Source organism: Nasonia vitripennis (genome assembly GCF_009193385.2).
Source record: "Nasonia vitripennis strain AsymCx chromosome 2 unlocalized genomic scaffold, Nvit_psr_1.1 chr2_random0002, whole genome shotgun sequence".
NCBI lineage: Eukaryota > Metazoa > Arthropoda > Insecta > Hymenoptera > Pteromalidae > Nasonia > Nasonia vitripennis.
In genome coordinates, this window is record NW_022279608.1 from 408,489 (window position 1) to 428,678 (window position 20,190).

General features: G+C 34.8%; 3 protein-coding genes across 4 annotated transcripts; 1 reads left to right on the forward strand and 2 right to left on the reverse strand.

Moving 5' to 3' along the window:
• Window positions 1-4,907: 4,907 nt before the first annotated feature.
• Window positions 4,908-6,279, reverse strand: LOC116416234. Its single transcript, XM_031923915.1, has 2 exons — window positions 5,557-6,279; window positions 4,908-5,062 (listed from the first exon to the last, which is right to left on the reverse strand). Exons 1-2 carry the CDS (start codon window positions 5,981-5,983, stop codon window positions 4,908-4,910), a joined length of 582 nt encoding a protein of 193 aa, XP_031779775.1. The 5' UTR covers window positions 5,984-6,279.
• A 3,612-nt stretch (window positions 6,280-9,891) lies between these two features.
• Window positions 9,892-11,060, forward strand: LOC103316736 (putative nuclease HARBI1). The gene is made up of 4 exons (XM_008212037.1): window positions 9,892-10,100; window positions 10,212-10,358; window positions 10,416-10,683; window positions 10,791-11,060. Exons 1-4 carry the CDS (start codon window positions 9,892-9,894, stop codon window positions 11,058-11,060), a joined length of 894 nt encoding a protein of 297 aa, XP_008210259.1.
• A 1,210-nt stretch (window positions 11,061-12,270) lies between these two features.
• Window positions 12,271-15,330, reverse strand: LOC107981810. Of its 2 annotated transcripts, none has more exons than XM_031923930.1 (7): window positions 14,873-15,330; window positions 14,684-14,791; window positions 14,382-14,585; window positions 14,124-14,303; window positions 13,083-13,345; window positions 12,889-12,997; window positions 12,271-12,811 (listed from the first exon to the last, which is right to left on the reverse strand). In XM_031923930.1, exons 1-7 carry the CDS (start codon window positions 14,973-14,975, stop codon window positions 12,663-12,665), a joined length of 1,116 nt encoding a protein of 371 aa, XP_031779790.1. In that variant the 5' UTR covers window positions 14,976-15,330; the 3' UTR covers window positions 12,271-12,662. The 2 variants fall into 2 exon arrangements, with proteins under 2 accessions (XP_031779790.1, XP_016843981.1); XM_016988492.2 differs by having other exon boundaries at window positions 14,124-14,321.
• Between the last annotated feature and the right edge of the window lie 4,860 nt (window positions 15,331-20,190).

The following is a 20,190-nucleotide window of genomic DNA, read 5'->3' on the forward strand; positions in this document are numbered from 1 at the left end:
GGATTTCAAAGCATTTTAGACATTTTTTCGATTTTTATTTTTGAGATCTCAGGTGACATCTAAGGTGAGATCTCAGATGAGCAATTTTTAAAAATCGAAAAAATATCTTAAATACTTCGAAACCTAGTTTTTTGAACTCTTCTGAGTAGGAGCACCTCCTTATAGGCGACTTCAATATTAAAAACCTTATTTTTTATTAAATAAGAGGATCCAGCAACTTCCTGGCCAAAATTACAGATGAGATTTTGACATAAGATCTCAGGTGAGATCTCAGGTGAGATCTTATGTAAGATCTCACGTGAGATTTTGCAATAGGGTAATCTAATCCAGCATCAAAATGAACAAAAGAAAAACATAAAAATCTAGTTAAAAATGAATAGTATGCACAATTTAATTTTCCTTCAAGATTGAATGAATTAAACCTTTAGAAAAGCATCGGCACAACCCACGGAATAGGCGTCCTCAAAATTCGGTATACATATATAGTTTTGGACTTATAATGAGGTGTACAAAGGCAAATATGTTCCTAAACTTAGGTACGCGTAAAAATTTTTATCTGAGACAAAACCGCAGACTGATATATTCACAATTTAATTTTTTTAAAGTTTCTGAGGGGATTACTGCAACCTATACGACCTTAATGTATGCATAAAACTTGGCTTAAATAACCGTTTGGAAATAACATTTAAGTCATGGCTAGAAACAATATCGTAGATATGCTCGTGCAAAAACTAGCGCAGTTGATCGAATTAAGTAGCAAAAATAAACAAAAGAAAAACATAAAAATCAAGTTAAAAATTAATGGTATGCACAATTTAATTTTCTATTTGGATTGATTAAATACGCGTTAGATTTGCTATGTCAAAAACAGTTTAAGGAGGCCAGAAAAGCCTTTGATCACATAGCGTCTTAAAAATTTTGTTTACTTGAAATAATTCTTATAAGTCGATAAAACGGCAGGACTTGATGGATACTTTATTGATAAAATTACTTACGTCAATAGAGTCTATAGTTAGTCTAAGCAGCTAAAGTAAACAATAATTCTATCATAAGGATTTAAAGGATATTTATCTGCTGGTAATCAACAAATCATAATATTTTTACACTTGTTTTATTTTTACAGTAATACATGTACAACATATATGTTATTGAAATCATAAAATAAAAAACATTTGCCTTTTTTTAATTCTGGGTCTTTTTAAGTTATTAAAACTTCAAATAACTATATCTTGAAGTGGACATCAAAATTTGTATAGTAACGCCTACATGCTTAAACAATAGATCCATCCAATTAATCTTATTCTAATATAGACGCAACTTGACAAATAAAATAACTCTTAAACTTTGTTTTATTTACTAGACTTTCAAAGCCTTTTACTTTTTTATCTAGTTATTTAACCAGAACTTAGCTTTAGGACGGTTTTTACCGTGTTACATGTTAGACATGTTTAAGCAATAAAAAGAAATTATAATATTTTTCTTAATAAGAAAGGAACTTACGAAAGTTGACAATTGTAATGTTTACTCTAGTTCTTTGGCTCAACATACCAATTTTTTGCTCTTATTATTATATATATGTAATTTAATCTTCAATATCATTATTATGATCAATGAAATTATAGTGAAAATGTTCTACCTTAAGAACCTTAAGTAATTATGACTTTGTGTAACTAATACGGGTTTTGTTCTGATAGCTATTAAACAAGAATATAAAATTTAACTAATTCAATTTTTCAGGTATGACATGTCTAACATGTTTATGTAACGGAAACAATTAAAAAACACTTATTCATAAAAAAAGGCTTGACTAATAGATATCTTTTGAAACTCTATTAAAATTTTGAGATATTCAGTCCATCCTTTTAGTTCTTCTTCTCTATTCAAATTGTGAAAGATCTAATGTATTATTGCGATATTTTTTTTGCTGGTTATTGAACCATGACTTAACTTTGGCACGATTTTTGTTAGACAACAAAGAACTATTCTTGCTTAATAGATCGTCATTCTCTTTTGCTCATGGATATGCTGCAGAATTTATATACGATTTAAAAGCATTAAATACTGTCTTTTTTTGTTCGTATGTCCAATTGTCTGAAATAGTGCATACAAATTTATTTACTAATTGTACTTAAGCTTTTAAAAATAAAACATTTTAGAGTTTCAATTGGCGGGTGATTAAGAGTGGTCGAGAGTGTACGGTGGTGTGTATGTTGGGAGAGGTTTAGAGCGGATAGGTAGTGAGAAGAGTGTCCCTGGTAAAAATAACTTATTAAATCCGATTCGAAAGATAATAGGGTTTAATTGGATTTCTTAATCGGAAATTATCGAATTAAAACCTATTTAATCGATTAAAATCTATTTAATCTGATTATAAGTTTTAGTCGGTCTTAATCGGATTTAAACAGTTGTGTTTTTAAATAAAATGTTATATTTGTTGAAAAATACAACTGATTGAATCCGATTAAAACCGACTAAAAGTTATAATCAGATTAAATAGATTTTAATCGATTAAATAGGTTTTAATTCGATAATTTCCGATTAAGAAATCCAATTAAACCCTATTACCTTTTGAATCGGATTTAATAAGTTATTTTTACCAGGGGTGTTTGAGTGAAGTGAGAGGTAGTGAAAAGATAAGGGTCAGACTAGATAATAAGGGTTAAAGGATAGATACAGGGTTAGGCAGTAAAAAAGGGTTGAAAGAGAAGATTAAACAGGAAGGTTAGGAAGATCGAGAAAAGAATAGCTATAGGAGTGAAGTTGGCGGAGTATGAGTTTAAGTAATAGGGATATCTGGGGAATTATTGGAACGGGACCAGAAGCGGGGAAAAAAGAACAGATCTTCGGAACACCAAGGGAACTAGAGGATTCCCTAGCGGCAGCGGCGGGTATTAGAGAAAAAACTAGGATCCAGAGAAGGAAGAAGGGAAAGAGGGAGAAGAGGTATAGGAACAAGAGGTTCAAGGCAGAGGAATTTAGAAGAGAGTTTTAAGCAGACTAAGGAAAGTGGACAGAAGAGGATGATGAGAAGCCCAGAGGAAGTGGGGAATAAGGTAAAGAAAGAAAATGTGGGAGATAAGGTACTAGAAAACCCGTTCGCGAGAAGCGCAAAACTACAGAGGTCGCCGTAAAATGATAAAGAAGGAAAGGAAGACAATAGAAGGTATATTGAAGGAGGAGAAAGAAGAGAGAAGGAGAGACAAAGTAGAGTTTAAAGAGGCCCTGCAGAGAGATAGAGAAAGAGAAAGAGGGGGAGCAGAGAGGCATTAAGGAAGGAGATGGAAGGCTCGTTGGAGAAAGAGAAGAGGGCAGAAAGGGGTGGAGAAGAAGCTCGAGGCTTGGAAGGAGCTAGTGAAGAAGGGAAACGGAGAGATCAGCTTCGCAGGGGCCAGGGAGGCAGAGGCAGGCAACGCAGAAGTAGGGATAGGTCGGAGGCAACTAGAGGAACTTGAATAGAAAATAGAGGAATGGAAGGGGGCTAGGAAGAGAAATAAAATCGTGATAGCAGGATGGCAAGAGAACAAGTGGGACAAAGAGGCAGCAGAGAAATGGCTACAGAGCAGGCTAGGACTGGTTGTGCTTTAAAGAGGACATGGGTGATAAGAGAAAAAATAAATAGATTTGGGGTGGAATGTAAGAACTGGGAGGACAACAAAAGCATAATGAGGACGAAAGCTGGGCTAAGAGGGTCGGACATCTTTATCGACCACGATTCAACTTGGAAAGAAAGGAGGAATAAAGATAAAATAAGAGAGTTGGCGAGAGAAAAGTGTAAAGTGTTGAAGATGGGATATAGCAAGTTATCAGGAAGGAGGAGCAAAGAAGGAGATTAAGATAAGGGAGATTAGCTGGAACGTGGCAGGGATAAGGGGGGCGAAGGAGGAGACTTAGAATTACCTTAGGAGCTTTGGCATAATATGTCAACAAGAAACATGGATAGAAGATATAGAAGGGGATTCCTGGAAGAAAGGGTTAAAAGGGTATTAAATTAGAGCAAGGGGGGGAAAAGGAGAAGGAAGGGGAAGAATGAAGGGGGTATAATGATGGCAGTAAAATTAGGAGGCAGAGGAGATGAGGTAGTGTGGTTAGAGATGAACTCCAAACAGTTCATAGGAGCCCGTATGAAGCAGAAAAGAGAATCATATGGGACAGGGACATCCCACATGAGGAAAGAGAGAAGGAAAAACTATAGGAAGCTAGAGGAAATGGTGGAGAGAGCCAGAGGGAAGGAATTGCTTCGGTGTGGGGATATGTGTAAGGGCAGGTGAAGAGGGTAAAGGACTGGATGAGGAGGGGCTAGTAGAGGCAAGGAAATCGAAGGAAAGGAGGATAAATTAACAAGGAGAGGAGCAGCTTAAGAGGGTTAGAGAATTGGTAAGCATACTGAACGGGAATACTGTAGAGGATAAGAAGGGTGAATATACATACATAGATAGAGAATATACATAAATGAAGAAGGTCGGGGATGGGTGGAAAAGATGGACAGGCCATATTCCTCTAAAGATAGAAGTGGCGATAGAGAAGAACATGGAGGTGTGCGATAGAGAAGGAAGACGGTGCAGTGAAGAAGGTGACTTCGTGGTCAGAAAAAGCGATAGAAAAGTGTAGGAAGAAATTGGAAGAGGGAGAAGAAGCAAGCATCTGGAAAGACTTGAAGGAAAAGGTGGGAAGATCTGTACAGGAGAGGAAGAAAAGATGGGCCGCAAGAAAAGGAATACATGGTGGAACGAGGAATGCAGGTTAAAGAAAGCAGATGTAAGGAAGCTAGGGAGGGAAATAAAAAACGAAGAAGGGAGATCAGTTTTCATCAAAGCCAAAAAAGAATGGAGGATGATGGTAGAGAGAAAGAAGGAGGAAGAGATGGAGAAAAAGATAAATAAGGCGGATTATTAAATGTTTGTATTAAATTATCTTATCAACTTGTAATACATTAAAATTGACAAATAAAACTCACTCCTTTGATGTTTAATATCTGATTCCATAGTTTCTTCGTTAGGTTCATCATGTTCTTCAATTTTGCATAATTGCTGTTTCTTATTAGATTTTGTATTAGTATGAGTACCTAAATAACAAAAAAATGTTTAAAACAATGAAAATACGTGAGTATATTTCCTTTTATAACCCACGCATTTAAAGTGAATGGGAAGCTTCTCAGTTCGAGCGTGTGGAAGAAAATATAAACTCTCTCCCTAGGGAAAAACGGCCATTCGTTACTGCTACTCAAATTTGATCAAATTTTGAAGTTTTTAAAAAATATTATGATAAAAATATTCGTTTAGTCTTATCATGACTGAAATTTAAAAAAGACACACGATTGAAGAAAAATTTGCACGACTCAAAATTCACAACTTTCCATTCACTCTAAATACAGAAAAATGAGCCTTTATCTGCACTTGTCAAGAAAAGCACAGCGTTTAAAAAGAGGGGGAAGGTGTATTTTCTAGCTCGCGTGACATTTGGGCACTCAAATCCTAGTCGTGCTTAAATCTCACCCTTATTAGAAATAGCTCTACCCCCTTCTCCCTGGTTGCACACTATACTATATCTTTTATTTACCTGATGTCTTTGTTGTACTAGTAGATTGATTGTCATCGTGCCATATTTTACTCTCATTGGGAAGATTACCTTGGGCTTTTTCAAGGTATTGGGAAATTTCCATAAGATCTCTCAATTTGTCAGACAACCTGTAAAAATCTCTATGTGTGCTATCTTTGTCTCCCATAAATTTAGCAAGACTCGAAAACTCTTGATCTGACAATTCCGCAGAGCAGAAAGTGGCTAAGTGCTTTCTAAGAAAAGTTCCTCTAACTTTAAGATGATTTTTAACTCCAGATTTTTCTGCATAACTCGGTAATATTTGTGTCGCTCTTATGTACCGAGGCCGATTAACATTTTTACTAGGCAACCCAAACAGATAAGGATTCTCTGGTCTTAAGCTAAACAAATGTCTGTTATCCTTCAGGTAATCAATGCACTCTTGCATTTCATTTGTGACTATGCAAGGCTAATCTACCCTTCTTTCCTCTCATCGAATATCTAACGTATTTTGATACTGTCTCTCGCGATGCTGTAGTCAATTTTTTGAAAAGGTCTGGATCACTTTCTTCGGTAATATTATATTTTGTATTCAAATTATCTAATGTAATCCTTTCAATATCACCTGCTCTTTTGATTAAAGATCATTATTTAAAGAGTACTTTCGGACAACAATTTGTAATCATTATCAGAATATGACTCCTTTAAAGCTACTAAACTTTGATTTCTCACGCCTCGTATGTGCAAAGCAACTCTACGAATCTCTTCTACACTCGGTAGAACATCTTCTGATTGTGTACATTTTCTTAGAATTTGTGACTCCTCTACTGTTTTATTGACATCGTACGCTATATTGTCCTCTTTTAGTCCTAAGAAATAGTCGACTATTTTTTTCTGCTTAAGCTTGTTTTCTTTAATGAGTTGACTTTGCAACGTTAAAGCAACTTGCTTTAGCAACGTTCCTAATTGGAATACTGTGTAGGCACTGTTAAAGACGCCTCGCTTATCGTCATAATTAGCAACTGCATAAATTGCTTTTACACAGTCATCATAGTACCGATGATTAATCACAGAAGTGAAATCTGTTATATTTTTGTTAATTTTTCTAATTTCAAGTTCTAAGTCGATTTCGGATCATATCATGCTGATATTGCGGTTTGTACTTTGTACACAATTTGTTACCGTATAAAATAATCAGTTTGTCATATCTTATACACTTCGTAATATTGTCTTCTCTTAAAACAGAAAATACAACGTTTCTTAATACATCTTCACTGTGAATTCTGCCCATAACTTGTCTACCCATTACTCGATATGTACGTGAATTTTTTATCGAATTATCTTCTTCGTTTTTACAATTTTTTATGTGAATGTAAGCTGAACGATTGTTTAAATATTTGCCACACTGCGGACAAGCACTATAACTATCAGCGTCTTTTTGACGCTTTTCATTTGGTCTTCTTGATACTATCAAGATTCCAGAGTTGTATATTTCTTGTGAATTGTGCAAAAAATCACCCCTTGTTCTAATTATCTCAATAATTTTTTTTTCGATCGCTTGATCCACGTGGTAAGTGCAAAAATTCTTGTACAGCTTTCTTGTCTCTATGGGTTACTAAATGTCTTCCAATTTTTTTTTCATGTGTAGCCAGAAAATACAAAAATGATATTTATCAGCATTACCATCATTTGAAACTTCAACAATAAGATTTTCGTCGTCGAGTCCACTAGATCCTTTCTTGTTCAAGGATTCTATAAATTTTTTATTACCATCCTTTAAAATTGAAATTTCACCGTAATTATCACCTGTACTCGCTACAGAATTGTTGTTTTGATTAGCATTAATAGAGTCTTTATTATTTGCTTCAATTGAGGCGTTATTACTTGGAACGTAACTCTCATCTTTATCATCTACATCAGGTAAATCTGAAATAAAGATGTTATCTATTATAACGGTGTGCTGGGTGCAGTTGTTCAGTTTCCAGCTCCGCTATAATCAAGGTCCGTAGACCTCGTTACTCTCGAGAAGGAGAGTCGTCGGGATAGCACCTAGTGCTGAATAGGCTCCGGCCAGGCCAGTTACGCTGCGATCTCGTACATATACGAGACGCAAGCCCGCGGAGGCGGCTGGGTCGGTGATGGAGCGAGATACAAGTGTACGCGTAGGAACCCGCAAAATAACGACTACCGAGATTGTTGAGGGACAGTCACATCGTTTATTGACAAGCTATATACAGGGCTTGCACGCGAGCAAGCGAGGTCGCAGATACGAGGGAGGATAAGGAGAGCCCTGGCGAGTGTAGCGTGAGAGAGAGAGAGAGCTGGCACTTACAGTTAGCCGGTATCGCCCTAATGTTCGCTGTCAGCAGTCGGAACCCCGTCGGTGCAGTTCTGGATGCGGTAGCGAGACGCAATGTCGTATACGCACGCACACTCACACACTTCAACTTTCACTCTCCTAACAGCTATCTCCCGAAAGTACTAAGCGTCTCGCGAGGAGTCAGTTCAGAGGTCGGATCGTATCTGGCGGCACGCGTCTCAGTCGCGTGTCGCCGAATTTTCTCTCTCTCTCTCCCTCTCTCTCCGCCTCTCTCGTGTCGTCCAGCGGCTCTCCCCGCCTTGCCAGCGCTGGTACCTGTAACAGTGTGAATTTAGTACAAGTCTTTCTTCTCGCGGCATGCTGAGCTTATGACGTGCTAATATCGCCCGTCATACTATATTCTAACCTAATATTGATTATATAATGTACATTTTTTTAATTAATAAAACAAAATATTTCTGCTATATAAACTGATAAAATTAACTCGGAAATAATTCCTTTTTACGAACAAATTCATTTAATTATGAAAATTAATTACATTCTAATCCAGTAAAAATAATTATAAATGTATATGAAAAACCTCAAAAAAATCCCAAACTACAGAGTAAATAGAGAATATTTTTCAAGTTTCAAAAAAAAACGTTTTTTAGATTTGACGAAGGATTATAATCAAATTATGCTACTAAGCATTTTTCAACTTAATATTGATCTTTTATTTGTTGTATATATTTGCTGCTAGATTTAATAAACCGTATTTATCTGCGTTATTCTTTTAGGCCATTGTAAACAGGTTAATTTTAAACAATTATTCAAGCCAAGTTTTGTACATACATTGACGACACTTAAGTAGCTCCCATCAACTCAAAACCGTTTATTTGTCAGATTGTTATTATATTAATCAGCAGTTTTGTCTTTATTAAACATTTATACGCGTACCCAAGTTCAGGAACATGATTGTCTATGTACACCTAATTATCAGTCCAAATCTATGTATGTATACCGAATTTTGAGGACGCTTAATTCGAGGATTGTGACGATGGTTCGTTCAAAGTTTAATTAAATCTTTGTAGATCAAGAATCAAATTGTGCATCTCAACAATTTTCAACTTAATGTTTATCTTTTATTTGTTGTTTATTTTTGCTGCTAGATTTAATCAACCACGTAAGTTTTCGCTCGAGCATGTATACTTTTTCCAATTCAGCCATGTCAAACAGGGTTATTTCAAACAATCTTTCAACACAAGTTTCAAGCATTCGTTGTATTAATCAAATTGTTATTGTATTTTTTTCATTCGTTCCTTTGGAATCTTACGGTAAGTGAATTATGGACTCCCTACTATACGTAGGTATTATACAGATATATAGAAGGTCTAAAACCATCAAAATAAAGATAATTATATCCAAGAATAGTAATAAAAATTTGGTTCATTTATATAAGTATTTATAAATTTTTAATGAAAAATTTTGATTTTAATTTCAAAGCTGGTGTGCCCCCTTCATTCGAGGGTTGTGCCAATGCTTCTCTTAAAGTTTAAATTAATCTATCCAGATCGAAAGTCAAATTGTGCATCTAAGCAATTTTTAACGTATAATGTTTACCCGTTATTACGCTGTTTCTCTTTGCTGCTAGATTTGATCAAGTACGTTAGTTCTCGCACGTGTATATTTGCGTTATTATTTTAGACCTTAGTAACCCTACCCCGATAACATGATGTCGGCCGAATGATGGCACCGAGACTGCTCGGAATGGGCCACGCGTGAGGTCCAGGTACGCCTGCTCCATGACCCGGAAATGACGGCATTGTGCTCAGCCACTGGGTATGTTCCGATAAGGTAACATCAAGTAAATCCGGCAACAGCGTAATTTCTGTTACCGAGATTTGACGCCTCGAAACGTTCAGTAATGGTTGCTGACTACTGGAGCTGTGTTCCGCAACCCAAAACAATAATCAGCTGATTGATGGCTTAGCGGCTGAATGTATGCACGTACGGGTTAGAGTATTTAATCGAAGAATTTTTGTTTAATTTAATAAATAATGAACGTTGATGAAGCTGTGGCAATACAAGCTATCATATTTGAGTCTTCAAGCAGTTCAAGCAGTGATAGTGATATGGAGGATGAATGGAATTTAATATTGAACGACAATGAGCGTGGCTATCAAAATGAACGAAGGCCTCGGGTACAAAATTTCATTGAAAATGTAATTTATAGGTACACTGAAAAGGAATTTCAGGAACATTACAGGTAAAAATTTTTTCATCATGGTAGTTCATTACCATAGATCATGTTAATTATTACCATATAAATGATTTTCGAAAACATGCAAATGTTTTTATTGAATTATAATTCTTTTAGAATGAATCGCACAACTTTTTATTATTTACTACATCTAATAAGGCCAAGTTTAATGGGTGAAGTATTGGGATTTGGTAAACTGCCGATTCCTCCTGAAAAACAATTATTTATTACATTATATGTGCTTGGATCCCCAGATTCTTATAGGTATTTACAATTTTATATTGTCTAAAATTTTTGGATTCAACATTATGAAAATTGCAGATCAGTTACTACAAAGTTTGATGTGGGCAAAGCTACAGCCTGGCGAGCACTGCTTCGTGATGTGAATGCTATCTGCCAATATAGAAATTATTTCATTCGTTGGCCTTCACAAAATGAAGTGATTTCTACTTTTAATAGAATCGAGGCAAGGTATGGATTTCCTAAAGTACTAGGAGCTGTAGACGGAACACACATACAAATTGCTGCTCCAAAAAGAGACTCTCAAAGTTACATAAATCGCAAAAGTGTGCATTCCATCCAGTTACAAGTAAGTTGATTTATATTATATACGAATTATATACAAATAGGAAAAGATGTTCTCTTCGTAAAAGTAATATAATTAATAATTAATCAATTATAATTTACATGTTTTAGGTCATTTGTAATGATAGACTGGAATTTATCCATTGTTATGTTGGACTTCCAAGATCTGTACACGACATGAGAGTTTTCAAGTACTCTGGAGTACAGCAGAGATTTAATTCGCAATGTTTCCCTCAAAATAGCCATTTATTAGGCGATTCAGCGTACAGTATACAAAATCATGTGATGGTACCTTATCGTGATGATGGGTATCTGACTCTTGATCAAATCCATTTCAATAGAATACTCTCTGGAACAAGAATGATGGAGAAAGGTCTATAGGACTTTTAAAATGTCGGTGGCGATATCTAATTGAAAAATTGCCCATGAGAAGAACCGATTTGATTCCTTATTATATATTATGCTGCTGTATACTTCATAATATTTGTTTAAAGCGAGAAGACACTTTTGAATATCCTGTTGTCATTCCGGATACTATTGAAGTGAATCCTGCACCTTTGCTTTTAAATGCAGCTTTACAAGAACAGGGTGCAATAAAGAGAGATGCTATTTGCCATTTTGTAAATAGAAATGTTAATGTAAAAATAATAATGTAAACATTTTTTTGTAACTAATAATAAATCTATGAAAAGCCATATAAGAATTTCTCTCTCACTCTTTCTCGCTCGAAAGGAATCGACATGCTGTGTGGAAATAATAAAAGAAAAGCTTACATTACCCCCTCCCACTTTGATTTCAAAATTATGATGTTTCGAAAGAAATGATAGGAACGGTAGGCGTGTGTAGGCGATGTATACCGGTATATAGATATATAAAAGGTATATAGAAAGATAAAAGGAAAGAGAACTGAAAAGTCCGAAGTGGAAACCCGCGGCGGAGCGAGAAAAATGAGTAGGGCAAAAGCTCTCTCTCTCTCCCTCTGTGTGGAAACTTGTCGGACGCGGAGTGCGGGATACTTATCTGATTTCTTTGTCGAACTAAACGCCCTTTGGAAATGAATTTTCCGGCGTTATGAACTTGGAAGGCGAGTTTCAAAATGAACATAAAGTTCCTGGCAGGTTTATACCCGATCGGTATCAAAGCGCAGCATCGAAAGCTCTCTCTCTCCCGGACTTTCCGCTACGCTCGTGGAGAGCCTGAAAGTCAGCCGTGTCTAACGAAAAGCGATGCAGATTTTTCTCCGCAAAGAGACCTCTGTGTACACGACCCATGATTAATAATCATCCACGCAAAGCCGGATTACAAGACACGCAAAAAAGCGAGAGCGAAAGCTCCTTCAAACTCTCCGAGAGGTGAGATACGGCGAAACTTGCGCTGAAGTACTGCAAAAAAGCAGCAGCAACTTGGAAAATGAAAATTGACGCAACTGTATACCCTCCGACGATGATAATAATAAGAAGTTCCGATGCGTGCAGTTATGAGCGAATCAGAATAAATCAGGAATTTTTTTTAATTATCTTCAACGATTGAATATTACATAATAATCTCTCCTTTATTGTAATAGTTTTTTTACAATATTTATAGATGTTACATATTTCAACACTATAACAGAGCAAATTAAACAAAATGTAATTGAGAATTATACAAAAGATAGTCAGTTCTTTATTTTAACATTATGCTTCGTGTATTCTCTTGAAATTTAAAAACATGAGATATTCAATTTTTTGCACGACAGTTAAATAGTTTCAATAATTCAGCATTTTCATTATATATATATATATATATCAGCCACCATGGATATCTCAATTTTTTTCTATTTTAAGGTGGTTAAGTCCTTAAGTAATATTATAATTATATTTTGGCATCTTTAGCGTGCATCTTTAGCGCGTAATAAGTAGGAACATTTTGATCGCTTCAAATTCTTAAAACTAAAAAAAAAAATTTTTAACAATACTGCAGCAACAATTATTTTTCATCTTCATCTTATTTTTTAAGAATGTGAACTAAATCCTTCATCACAGCTAACTTCTTTTCTCTATAGTTTTCGGTATATTCCCTTTTTAATCGCTTTATTTCTATGGTTTGTTGAAGATACGATGCTTTTAGAACTTCTAAAAGACTTCTTGGACGCTCTATAAGAATAAACGTCAAATTAGACATTTATAATATAGTTACACAAATGAATATTGTAATAAACATGTATACTTACTTAAGTTACTAGTTGATGAATTGATATCTAAATCGCCTAATGGCATATTCGACCCAGCCACGGACAATGGTTTTATCCAGGGTTTTTTACTAAACAATTCATCTAGCTCCTAAATTAAAAAAAAAAGTTCAAACTTTTTTAATCATTTTTGATAAAGTATTTTACATTTTGTAAGAAAAATAAATGCTAGTTACCTCATAGAAAATACACGTTTTCTTATCATTTCCGCTTTGAGCGTTGTGGTCTTTCACATTTTTATAAGACCTTTTCAGGTTATCAATTTTTGAAGTGCACTGGGAGTAACTTACATCATACCCTTTAGACAACATGCCATCTGTAATCTTTTTCCAAAACTTTTTGTTCGTCAACTTCCATTCACTATAAGCAGCATCGTTCTCTTGATATAAGTTAATTAGAAGTAGCGTTGCAGCATCAGTCCAAGAATAACGACCAGTCTCTTTGAACATGTTAAATATTATAATTTAAACTAATTGTTTTATAAGCAGTGCTACGATTACCTAAACATCCATGAAGATAGGTTTTTTCAGCAAAAAAGTACCAGCATGGGTCCTAAAATGAAGGAGAGTTTGGTATCATGCGCTAAAAATAAAAATAAATCTTTGCTAAAATTGATTAATTAAATTGAATTTAACCTGTAAATGATATGATAAGGTGTATATAGCTACCATAATGATCTAGGCAATTATTATATTAATTATTAAAGAACTTTCTACCAGATTAGTTTTAATCTAACTGTCACTATTAAAATGTAAACCGAAGGATTTATGTGAATTTTGAATACGCCGCACCAGATATCTTGTGAAGAGTTGTTACAGAGACTCTACAAAATCTAGTAAACTATATTTCTGGTTTTCAATGCATTTTTACAAGCAGAAAAGTATAATATATTTGTCATTATTCTCCAGGCAACGATAAGAATTTTCACTTTTAATGGTTATGGGTGATTTTTAACAGGATGCAGGAAAGAGTAAAAATAATGAACTTACAGATAAAGTAAATTTAATTGATCAATTTTAGCAAATGATTACTCTTATTTTTGGCTCATGATACAAGCTCTTTGCTACAAAAAAAGCCATCTTCATTAATGTTTGGGTAATCGTAGTCCAGATCATACAATCCATTTACCAAATTTGAGAGTTCGTATATTAGATAAATAAGTTATAGCAGATATTCATATATATGTACCCATATATATGTGTTTATTATAGACTCACGTATAGGGCTAGGATCATCACCAATGTCATCATTCTCATATCTTTCAATAAGTTGCTCCAATTCATCATGACTATGTACTTCATTGATAATATTAGCAGGATCATTGTTTTTCTCGATGCTCGTTGATAAAGTATGTGATTTTTGTTGATTGATGGCAGCCTTATGTTTCTCTAACAGCTCTGTTGCAAACAAAGTATCTGTAATAAATTAAATCATTTACTCTTGGCAACTTGTTTAACAAAAATAGAAAAATATACCTGTTTGTACTCGGTTAATAGTAACTTGGTCAACGAAGAGAGTGTAACTGTCCATCGTTAATGAGTCTACCAGCGTCAATTCAAATACTGCACCACTTTCAGCATTTACTCCTTGTTTCAAAGTTGATGTTTTTTGTCCAACGTTAGATAAACTGCCTAAAACTGATAGGTGTTCATGCAATAGATCATTCGCATATTGTAAATCTGAAATAAAGAGAATACAAGAATTAACTAATTTTCTTATTACTTATTATTTTACAAATTTACAAAAAGTAGATATCACAAAATGTATAATATTTTACCGGCTAAAGCCTTATCGCGCTTTGCATCTCTTAACTTTAGTTCAACTAAATTATTTTGATTTTTAACCTTCTTTATGTCGTTTATCATTTTTTGCTGATAACTTGGATCTAAAATTATAAGGATGATACATGAAAAAGCATAATAATATTCACATACATTTGTATAAATTGTTTAGGTTAGGTGCTTACTAGTTTCGATCCTTGAAACATCCTCAGGATTTACATAGACCTTGAAAGTTTCCAACGTTTCCGGATCAACTAAAACAACTCGCTCTTTATTTGCACCTGCCATAATTGCGAATTCTTCCTTCTTCTTTTAACTGAAAATTTTCCAGCCTGAAACACGAGTCATCATCAGTGCCCATTCAGCGCCATGCATGTTTTGGGTTGCGGAACACAGCTCCGGTAGTCAGCAATCGTTATTGACCGTTTCGAGACGTCAAATCTCGGTAACAGAAATTACGCTGTTGCCGGATTTACTTGATGTTACCTTATCGGAACATACCCGGTGCAAGCATCGTGCCGGCACTTAAATTACCCCGATAACACACTGAAAAAAGATTCGTGCAGCATCGCCCCCAAAGTTGTGCGGCTGCACCACAGTTCCCTACTGAAAAAAATCAGATGATAATCAACTGATAATCATGCCAAAACGTCAGCTGAAGATCAGGTGATTTCGGCTCAGTATTTTTAATAAAGCTGATAGTTATAAATATGCGTTTGTGTATTGCTTGACACAAACTTAAAATTTGATTAATGCCTATTGTATGCAACATATTTTTTTTACTACTAGTCGACTGTACGACAGCTTTGAGGGGTCGATCACGCGATTCAAACGCGCGTAAGGGAGGTTAGGTTCACTGGCTTCTTCCGCGCAGATCGCTGTCCGCAGAGCATCTATTACCCAAATTATCGAGGGCCTACTACACAATATACCTTAAGTAGCAGCTCTCCTTTATCGAGGGACTGCTCCTCGATGAACGAGTAACAGCAACTCAAACACCAAACGTAACAGCTACCTAGCGCTTCGTGCTGCCGCTCTACAGCGTAGGGGTGCTGGTGCACGAATCTTTTTTCAGTGCATGATGTCGGCGGAATGACGGCACCGAGACTGCTCGGAATGGCGCCTCTCCCTTCACCCCCCCCCCCTACCCCAGCCTATAAAAGTATATTTTTTGTAATAATAAAAATACTGACCGATGTATTTTAATTAGCTCTATCCAAAAACATCGCCAGATTAAACTGCTCCACCTTATATTTCTAATGAAAAATCAATACAGATTTGGAAAAAAAAAATTATCTTAATTTTGATACAGCCATATCTTTTTAAATAAACAATATTTCAAACTGCTTCAAACTGCTCCAAACTGCTCTACATCCATATAATACTGCTCCATAGTAATTTTTATCGGCTCCGCTATAGTTAACTGCAAAATAAGTAAAATTCATTTTGTCAGAAATGAGCTGACTGAAGCTCGTAGCGCGCAGGTGCGGATCTCATTCATTGCCGTATTGCCGGGATAAAGTTTAAATTAAGGTAAAGAATTCATGTGTTACAAACTAAGTTTCTAACGAAATCAATTTTTTTATTATTATTTATTGCCAATGGTGTTTAATGAAAACGTATTTTATTTTAGATTCTGCCTTAGGTGCCACTGTATAACTATAAGAAGGAGATTTTTAGTCAAATAATCTGTGATAATCTAAGAAATAGCGATGGTAGTTTTATAATACTAATAGGTAGTGAGAAAGAGTTGATTCTGGCATGCGTGTGAGGTTGCCAGTCAAACGAGTGGGAGAGTTATCTTTCGCACGTGCATCAAATATTGTTTTTCAATTCAGGGTGTGTAAACTGCGACTAAAAATTCGTATGACGCGTAAAGCGGCACTTGACACACACTGCATCGAAAAGTATATATTTTCAAGTTTACTAATATCAATACAGTAAAATAAATTTATTCAACTTCAAATTTCCATAACTTAGAGAAGATCCTGATCTAATTATCCGCGCGAATCACTGTTCCAAAAATAAAACCACTTCAGCGCCGGGATATCCTCGCAGGAGTACATGTCGCTTTTGGAGTCCTCGATTCGGCGCTCATTTAAATGTAAACTTGTACGGAAACACGCGAAAAACCAAGAGATGAACTATTTTCTCGAAGAAAGACAATAGCGTGTAGCGTATGTAAGGGGCTGATTATGACTCGGCTCGTTGCGACGTCTATTCTTTCGCTATATCGAGCATGCGCGAATCAGCAAGGGATCTCGATCAGGACACGGATCGTTTCTGGAATCCCTGCGGTACATGCTCCAAGCTCCGAAAGAAATATATTTATAGGTTATAAGTACTTAGCTTGTGTATTAAGATTGTGGGTTAGCGTCAGTACCTATAGATGGCCCTGGGGGTCACAAATACTCGAAAAAAAGGAAATATGTGTTCGAGTACTTATGAAACGTAAGAATATTTTTACAAAATCAACAACAATAAAATCATTAAGTACTTGTATTAAGTTACTTGGTTCATTTATTTTCTATCTCAGTTACCTACACTATTTTATAAACTGTTTAATCTTGTCATATAAATTAATTGTTCACCTTGAAATTAATTCAAACTTTATCCCAACAATGCGGCAATGAATGAGATCCGCGCCTGCGCGCTACGCGCTTCAGTCAGCTCATTTCTGACAAACTGAATTTTACTTATTTTGCAGTTAACTATAGCGGAGCCGATACAAATTACTATGGAGCAGTATTATATGGATGTAGAGCAGTTTGGAGCAGTTTGAAATATTGTTTATTTAAAAAGATATGGCTGTATCAAAATTAAGATAATTTATTTTTTTTTCTCAAATCTTTATTGATTTTTCGTTAGAAATATAAGGTGGAGCAGTTTAATCTGGCGATGTTTTTGGATAGAGCTAATTAAAATACATCGGTCAGTATTTTTATTTCTCTCTTTAAAAAATGATGGCCTTTATTGTGAAGCATTTAATACGTGATTCTGATTGGTTGTTAATTGGTTGCCTAGGCAACGTGATCAGAACCGCGCTTTAAATTCATAACCCTCAAAACAGTCATAACTCATAACCCTGGTAGAAATGTTTGAGGTGTTTAAAATGAGATGTGGAAACCTTGTTAACAGATAAAATATATGTAATATAACTAGCAAGAAATTTTAGTAAAAATTAATCATTACCAAGAGTGTGTAGTATTACAACATGTGTATTGAAAAGTGGCACCCTAACCCCATTTGAAGTAGTAATAAAATGTGTGAATATTATTTAGTTTTTTTTTTTAAATGTCAGTGAAAAGTTTAATTAAAAGAATAAAGAGTTTGAAGATATACTGTGTCTCTGTGCCCAAAGTCGCCCTCGGTGAGGTTCGAGAGGTGAATTTAAAGAAAAGTTCAGTATCCGAGTCAGTAAGTTTAAGTCTATCATTATACAATGCTCTTTGAATTATAAAAAGGCTACTAGACAACTAAAATATGACACTGCCACTTCCTATGTTACCTAGAAATATGTAACCTAGATGATTCTGATTTAACTATTTTCGTTCATATTTTCACATCCAGGCTCATGCGAATTTTTTAATTGAGCAGGTCAAATTTTACTGATAGCCAGTTACGCAGAAACTACTATCTCTAGCACATTGTATTTCTGGTTTCTAGCCTATTTTTACATGGAGAAAGTGATAAATGTTTTGGCTTTTTTGTCAAGGTATTAGGTAATTAGAATTTTGACTTTTAATAGTTGTGAGAGATTTTGAGACCGATACCTGTTTTCCATTTTTGCATTTATTCTGATTCAAAAACTAACAGGTCTAGAGAGCTCATATTTTGCATATAGATTTCTTTTGTGATTGTAAAAAGATATTTAAAGTTGAATCGACCTTAACTGAAAAACTTCTGATTTCGACTCCGACTGACGTGAATGCAAACTCATGCTATACGACTAAATATTTATCATGGGTGTTGTAGTCGAACACAAAAGTATTTCAGTTAACGTTGATTCAACATTAAATATTTTTCCACAATCACAAAAGAAACTGTTAGTTTTTGAATGAGAAAAAATGCAAAAATGGAGAAACAGGTATCGGTCTCAAAATCTATCACAACTGTTAAAAGTCAAAATTCTAATTAATGTCTTGACAAAAAATCTAAAATACTTATCACTTTCTTCCTGTAAAAATACACTGGAAACCAGAAATACAATGTGCTAGACATGGTAGTTTCTGTGTAACTGTCTACCAGCAAAATTTGATACGCTAAATTAAAAAATTCATATGGACCTTGATGTGAAAATATGAATGAAAACAGTTAAATCATAATCATGTAGGTTACATGTTTTCTAGGTAGCATAGTAAGTATCTGTGTAAAATTTCAGTTGTATAGCTTTTTTATAATGCAAATAAATGGCATTTTAATGATAGACAAACCCACTGACTCTTATACTGAACTTTTCTTCAAATTCACTATTCAAACCAATGATGACGACATTGAGCATTATTAATATATTTATTAAAAAATAGTTTTGAGGGATTTAGTAACATGTCACATGCTTATAAAATATTAGCAGACGTTAGTGTGCCGCCCAACACTTATGGTAGATTTTCTACCAGTGCTATTAGACAGAGATAGAATCAAGAGCGCGCGAAGCGCGCCTTCATTCCTAGTATTACAAAAAATATACTTTTATAGGCTGGGGTAGGGGGGGTTCTCCCTTCTCCTCCACAGGGATGTTAACGCACCCAGCACGGGTGTAGTACACGTGTATTATACGTGTAATACACGTGTAATACGTGTGTATTTCTGCTGCGAACAACGTTGTGAATCGCTGTGATCAGAGCTGAATCACACTATTTAAATAAATAATTGTGATCAAGGATTGCGATCCAGTGGATTATTTAGGTAAGTAAAACGACATTTTTATGAAAAAATAACGATTTATTGCGAGAAAAATTTGTTATTAAAACCCGTGAAAGAGCCCTGCTAAAAATACCCAATTTAATCTGATTTCACACGATTAAGATTTTATCATTTTTAATCGGATTCAATAGGTTAAATAGCACCATCCGATTCCATGGTAATCGGATTTAATCAGTATTAAGAAGAAGATTTGCTGTAATACGAAGAAATCGGATTTAATAGATCAAGCATTTGGATGGAGGATTAATAAATTATATTTTATAGGATTTAATAAGAAGAATTTAAGAAATTTTTATGATCGGAACCAATCGTTTCCAATTATTTCAAAGTACTATATCGGATATTATAGATTTGCATATTAATCGGAGGTAATCAGTATTAATTTGAATAAGATTAAATCCGTGTTTTTCCGATTTCATGTAATAGGAAGAGATCGGATGCAATACAACGGATATTTTGGCGTCAGAATGGCAAATTTTTTCTAATGGGCTTCAGTAAGAATCGATTTTAATTAATTTGTTTAAAAAGTTTTTTGAATTAGTACAAATCGTTTCTAATTATTTCTAAGTACTATATCGGT

What these genes read in the sequence shown, in the direction of transcription:
- LOC107981810 (XM_016988492.2), bottom strand. Translation starts at nt 14,975, where the DNA reads ATGGCAGGTGCAAATAAAGAGCGAGTTGTTTTAGTTGATCCGGAAACG. An exon ending in GCGCGATAAGGCTTTAGCCG is followed by an intron (nt 14,586 to 14,683) that starts GTAAAATATTAT and finishes TCTTTATTTCAG; the next exon opens with ATTTACAATATGCGAATGAT. An exon ending in AAACGTGTATTTTCTATGAG is followed by an intron (nt 12,998 to 13,082) that starts GTAACTAGCATT and finishes TTTTTAATTTAG; the next exon opens with GAGCTAGATGAATTGTTTAG.
- LOC116416234 (XM_031923915.1), bottom strand. Translation starts at nt 5,983, where the DNA reads ATGCAAGAGTGCATTGATTACCTGAAGGATAACAGACATTTGTTTAGC. An exon ending in TAGTACAACAAAGACATCAG is followed by an intron (nt 5,063 to 5,556) that starts GTAAATAAAAGA and finishes TTTGTTATTTAG; the next exon opens with GTACTCATACTAATACAAAA.
- LOC103316736 (XM_008212037.1), top strand. Translation starts at nt 9,892, where the DNA reads ATGAACGTTGATGAAGCTGTGGCAATACAAGCTATCATATTTGAGTCT. An exon ending in GGATCCCCAGATTCTTATAG is followed by an intron (nt 10,359 to 10,415) that starts GTATTTACAATT and finishes TGAAAATTGCAG; the next exon opens with ATCAGTTACTACAAAGTTTG. An exon ending in TGCATTCCATCCAGTTACAA is followed by an intron (nt 10,684 to 10,790) that starts GTAAGTTGATTT and finishes TACATGTTTTAG; the next exon opens with GTCATTTGTAATGATAGACT.